At 44.7% G+C, this 6,000-nt stretch overlaps 1 protein-coding gene across 1 annotated transcript in view; it reads right to left on the reverse strand.

Moving 5' to 3' along the window:
- Positions 1–5,700, reverse strand: part of LOC118937745 (pleckstrin homology domain-containing family O member 1-like) — a 47,783-nt gene extending 42,083 nt beyond the window's left edge. Inside the window, exons 1-2 of the mRNA XM_036938437.1 lie at positions 5,198–5,700; positions 4,365–4,511 (exon numbers count right to left, since the gene is read on the reverse strand). Coding sequence (XP_036794332.1) covers positions 4,365–4,511; positions 5,198–5,224 — 174 coding nt within the window. The 5' untranslated portion in view covers positions 5,225–5,700. The remainder of the gene's footprint in view (positions 1–4,364; positions 4,512–5,197) is intronic.
- Positions 5,701–6,000: the final 300 nt, after the last annotated feature.

The raw sequence follows: 6,000 nt of genomic DNA on the forward strand, positions 1-6,000 counted from the left end.
AGCATCCATCGCCGCTGGTATGGTAACTGCTCTGCATCCGACTACAAGACACTAAAGAGGGTAGTGCTTATGGCCCAGTACATCACTGGGGCCGAGCTCCCTGCCATCTAGGACCTCTACACCAGGCGGTGTCAGAGGAAAATGGTCAAAGTCCCAAGCCACCCAAGTCATAGACTGTTCTCTCTGCTACCGCACGGCAAGCGGTACCGGGGCGCCAAGTCTAGGTCTAAGAGGCTTCTAAACAGCTTCTACCCCCAAGCCATAAGACTGCTGAACAGTTAATAAAATGGCCACCCGGGCTATTTACATTTACCACCTTTTGTTATTGTTTATTCACATGTTTTGCACGGAATCTTTTGCACAGGCTCCATGTACACTCACAGGCTCCATGTACACTCACAGGCTCCATGTACACTCACAGGCTCCATGTACACTCACAGGCTCCATGTACACTCACAGGCTCCATGTACACTCACAGGCTCCATGTACACTCACAGGCTCCATGTACACTCACAGGATCCATGTACACTCACAGGCTCCATGTACACTCACAGGCTCCATGTACACTCACAGGATCCATGTACACTCACAGGCTCCATGTACACTCACAGGCTCCATGTACACTCACAGGCTCCATGTACACTCACAGGCTCCATGTACACTCACAGGCTCCATGTACACTCACAGGCTCCATGTACACTCACAGGCTCCATGTACACTCACAGGCTCCATGTACACTCACAGGCTCCATGTACACTCACAGGATCCATGTACACTCACAGGCTCCATGTACACTCACAGGCTCCATGTACACTCACTGGACTCTAACCACACACTCACACATACTACACTGACACTCCAACACACACACACACACACACACACAAAACACATACACACATGCATATTGACGCCACACATACACATACACTGCTGTTACTCTCTGTTTATTTTCTATGCATAGTCACTTTCTCCTACCTACATGAACATATTACCTCAATGACCTTGACTAACCCGTACCCCTGCACATTGACTCTGTACCAGTACCCCTTTCTATATGGCCACTTTATTGTTATTTTATTGTGTTACTCTTTTTCATTTAGTTATTTTGCGCATTTTTCTTACTTACTTTTTGAAAACTTTGAATTGTTGGCTTGTAACTAAGCATTTCGTGGTTGTATTCGATGTGACAAATAACATTTGATTTGATTTGATAAACGTCATGGACTAAAGTTTATTGTTGTGTGCTGGTGTTACCTAGGCTATTGTCTTTTGCACAAGTGCTCTTAAAATCCCTCCAAGTCTTGTAGAAGGTTATGCGGTCAGTTTCTGAGAGGAAGTACTGTTTGGTGCTCTGACCAATAACTCTCTAACACACAAAGCAGAACAGAGACAAAGACTGTTTCAAAATACCCCACAGGGAAGAAACATCTTCCTTATTTGGGCAAAGAACAACACTCAGAAGAAGGAACTAATTCAGTCAATATGTCCATGGCTCATATCTGCCAGTTAGTTGTCTCTTTGGTTGAGGACAGTATAAGCATCATAGTGAATTGGGAAACGGGAATGTGGTTAGGTATGTAAAGAGTGTAGTGAAACACACCAGACATCATAGTGAAAGTGGACAGAGACTGAATCAGAACATGACAGATGTCAGGCTGGAACAGGTTGGTCAGCGAGGTGAAATCAGAGCTCTCCCACTTGCCAGAGCTCGCTCCTCACAGCTGTCCCAACTACGGGGAGGCTTTTCCTCTCAGATCTCCATGAAACCTGACCTCATGCCCGCACTGTCTTGAAAGATAATGCTGGGTTGACATTTGGCCCTAACACCCACTCGAAAAGTCGAGGAAGGCACTTTCTTTGTTGACCATAGACTTTAGACCTACCTGCTAGCCACTTGATATGGACCCAAGCTACTTGTTGCACAGGGTCATCAGTTACAGATCTGAAAGAATAGGATTTGGCAAACCTGTTGTCTGCATAGAGTTCCAGCCATATTGTTTACAGCCATCCGTCTATAAAGACCCTTGGAAAGGTGTAGGGAAAGGGGGCTAGCAGGTTGATTACAGACGGGACCTGTGACTCATGCTCCCTCCATGGTAAAAATCTCTCTCAGGACTGCTGACACTTAATAAGTCATGACAGTCAACTCAAGTGAAGGCTTGGTGGGTGAATATAAGAGCTGCACTGACATCACCCACCTTAACATGCCGCATGACAGAATGTCAATGGAAAATGATAATGAATTCACCATTTTATCTGACAATGATAAAAGCTAATGTTCTATCTGGTGGGGTTTCCAAAGGGAAGCTTTCCTCTGCCCTTGTCTCCTAAGGTTAGTTATTTTGGGGTACTTAGCTCTGGGTGGTTTTATTTATCATTCTGTGACAAATGACTGAAAAGGGCACTACATTGATAAGCTTGGTGACCTCTTCAAGTGACCAAAACCCTGGAAGGCATTTCTTTGCCACATATGCATTGATATTCAACTCTCAAAGGTTAGTTTCCCTCAAAGCTGTGATTATGTTACGATTGATTAGATCACAGTTTAGAATCTTCAGTGTCTGTCAGATTCCACTGTGATCCCTGGAGTTCTGTTTACAACTGGAGTAAGGTGTTAAAGTGGTCCCTTAGAAGCTGCCAACACATCCTCCTGTAAGCTTCAGCTGAGCTTGGCAGAATACTAATACCCTGCAACTCTAAAGCAAGCCCAGCAAGAGAACTGTCAGTGCCCGATCGCAGTATGTGTGTGTGTGTGTGTGTGTGTGTGTGTGTGTGTGTGTGTGTGTGTGTGTGTGTGTGTGTGTGTGTGTGTGTGTGTGTGTGTGTGTGTGTGTGTGTGTGTATGTGTGTGTGTGTGCGCGCGTGCGTACATGTGCGTTTCTATTAAATTCCCTATTAAACTCTCAGCTAAGCGGTTTAAAACTGCCTCTGCCTTGTATCAAGCACCACATTGACTCTTACTATGTGGCTCATTATTGCTTCGGTTTAATATCTGGAGCAATCACCCTGACACATCACAGGCTGGCTCTGTCACTATGGTTACCACAACATTCATTAAGGCCTTAATATTGCAACACCACAACCATGCGGGTGCTGTTGTGCTATCTCGTAGCTATACCTGGAGCACGCGCTCTGTTCTCAGTGAGCCTGACCACAGCAGTTAGTGCGCGCCTTATTACCATCTAGGGTTATCTCTCCAACAACTCCTTCTGTCAGAAGGCTAGACCGATGTGCTAGAGGTCTCTGGAGACTTCCTACCTCTATTAATAAACACTCTATGAGCGCAGATTTGAGATGGGGATACTTTCTAATCTTCTGTCAAGCTGTTTTGCTGTGGACAACTAACAGGAGTAATGAATCAGACTTCAGCCATTCAGAGCACTCTAACTGACGTCTGACTGCAATGATAACAGACACTGTAGGTCAAAGAACTGAAGTATAGTGTAGAGCAGACATACAGTGGAGTTTTTTCATCTATAATGTTGGGTATCCAGTGAGGTGGAAGGTGTGCTGCAGCTCAGGTTTGTTGCTGACAGGGAGAGAGAGAGAGAGACTCATAGAGAGACAGAGAGAGAGAGAGAAGGAGAGAGAGAGAGAGACAGAGAGAGAGAGAGAGACAGAGAGAGAGAGAGAGAGAAGGAGAGACAGAGACAGAGAGAGAGAGGAGAGAGAGAGACAGAGAGACAGAGAGAGAGAGACTCATAGAGAGACAGAGAGACTCATAGAGAGACAGAGAGAGAGAGAGAAGGAGAGAGAGACAGAGAGAGAGGAGAGAGACAGAGAGAGAGAAGGAGAGGAAGAGACACAGACAGACAGACAGACAGACAGACAGACAGACAGACAGGGTGAGGGAGAGAGAATGAGAGAGAGGGGGAAAAAGACAGAACTCGTTGGCTCACCAGCCCCAGAGGGATGATAGATGAGGCTTGGCGGGAGGATACAGAGATTTATGTGAAGCCTTAAGTGAACCTGAACACACACACACAAATACACACACACAAAGCTTTTGGAGCTGCTGATTTGGTCCATCAGTCTGAGTGGATCCAGAACAGAGGAGAGCATGTCTAGGGTATCTCTTGAGACTGCTACATGGCCACATGGTTAAACACGTCCATATACTTACTGTATGTTGTCACTGGAAATACTGGCATTTATAAACCACGGTATGATGTCATAAAGTAGCCTATATTTCACAGTGTTGATGCTCATCAAGGCCTATTACAATGTACCCCAAAATTAGTGTATAAGATGTGCTGGTTCTGTTTGCATTTGAAAAGTTTAAAAAATATATATGTGTTCAATGCTCCAAAAAATGTCAAGGTGTGTAAATGTCAGCTGTTCAATGAAGAGGCGTCACTTACCTCTTTCTCTGAGATGTAAAGTTGGTCCCCTTTGAGTATTACAAAACGATTTTTCCAGATCTCCCTAAATATCCCTTTGCCACAGAACTTGCGAATCCAACCGATTTTGTCTGGCTGCGTGTTGTGCTGGTTTGTGTCCTGCGGGCCCTGCATATTCAACGAAAGCAACAAAGTAGCAGTTAAGACATGAAATTGCCAGAGCACCTCGTTTAGATTCGAAAGGGGGACTGAACAGACAAGAAAAAGAGGAGAGTCTTTTTGTGAGGCGACTCAGCCCCCTGTCATTTCCTTTGTCATGTAGATGCTGTCACATTCCTTGCGCGCACCGTTTTTCTTGGGCCAGTGTTTTTGTCACCATCTTATGATCTCAGTTAGGCTACACCGACCACGTTAGATAATAGCATTCCAAAAATAAAGCTCGTTTTAAAATGATTCCGTTATACACAAAAAGAGCACTCCCTAAAAAGGTTTGTCTTTCACAGCATCCACAACAAGCATTACATCAACACTTTTGAACTCTACATTGCTAGATCTCTTGTCAAATATAATTGTGTTAATCAAGTTAAGATAGTGGGGGACATTCTCCAGTTAGACAATGAATAAATAAAGCAAATCAGCATGTCTAACAAATGCATCACTTTGGAGTTTGGACTGAGACTTGGCTATAAAGTAACTGAGTCAGTAACGTATCAAGTAGCATTGACGTGTTTATTAAATACAACACTCGTTACATTGTAGCTTTTTGTTACATTCTCTGGAATAGCAGCTAACCAGAAACCCGTTATTACATTGTAGCTGAAGTGATCATCACTTGCATCGTTTCGAAACCTTACCCGTTTAGCTGAATTGTTTTTCTTCATTGTGAAGGATAGGACTGTCGATGACTATCCCCGAATTCACTCAGTTATAAATCCGCAATTTTGTACAACAGGCTGATGCCAAGAATGGCCGTAAATTCTGGACACGGGGTGTATATGCCTGTGACGCTCGAAAGCCGCCAGTAGCCTATGTCTTGCTCCTTTCCTCGCCGCCTCCCTAGGCTGGAACACTTCTATTTTCTCCCTCTCTATTCCTTTGTAGATATAACTGAATGCGGTTGGTCTAGCTACGCTCTCGCATGCTCTGAACACTGAACTGGACTGGTAGTGTCTAGTTACGCGGATGAGTCCGTTTCATTGCCTCCCTATTGAGTCCCCCTCCCTCTCCCTCTCCTCTCTTCACCGAGGCTTTGGTTATTAGAGAGCATGCAGCTGGGAGACTGGATAGCCTTCTCCCCCGCTCTGTAACTCGATGGCTCAATCTCTCTAAACCCCAAGCTGCAGGGCTACGGAGTCATGATATCATCACGGAAAATAAGGAATGAAGGCACGAGGTTCGTGTGAAAGACGCAAATATGGAAATTATAGACTGTAGAAAGTGTGGGGGGGGGGGGGGGGGGGGGGGGTGTTAGTCTACAAGTACAGTGATGTCTAGAAAATGTTAAATTGCACTCTCTAACTTTTGCATGATTTCAGCCGGAAGTGATGCTCAAGAGCCAAAAGTGGTCCCCTTTCTTTGTGTACAATGTCATCAAATTGTGTACAAAGTCATCCATTTCATATATGTTACATCCTGTTCAATTGGTATATGTTACAAA

Source organism: Oncorhynchus mykiss, chromosome 2, assembly GCF_013265735.2.
Source record: "Oncorhynchus mykiss isolate Arlee chromosome 2, USDA_OmykA_1.1, whole genome shotgun sequence".
In the NCBI taxonomy this organism is placed as follows: domain Eukaryota; kingdom Metazoa; phylum Chordata; class Actinopteri; order Salmoniformes; family Salmonidae; genus Oncorhynchus; species Oncorhynchus mykiss.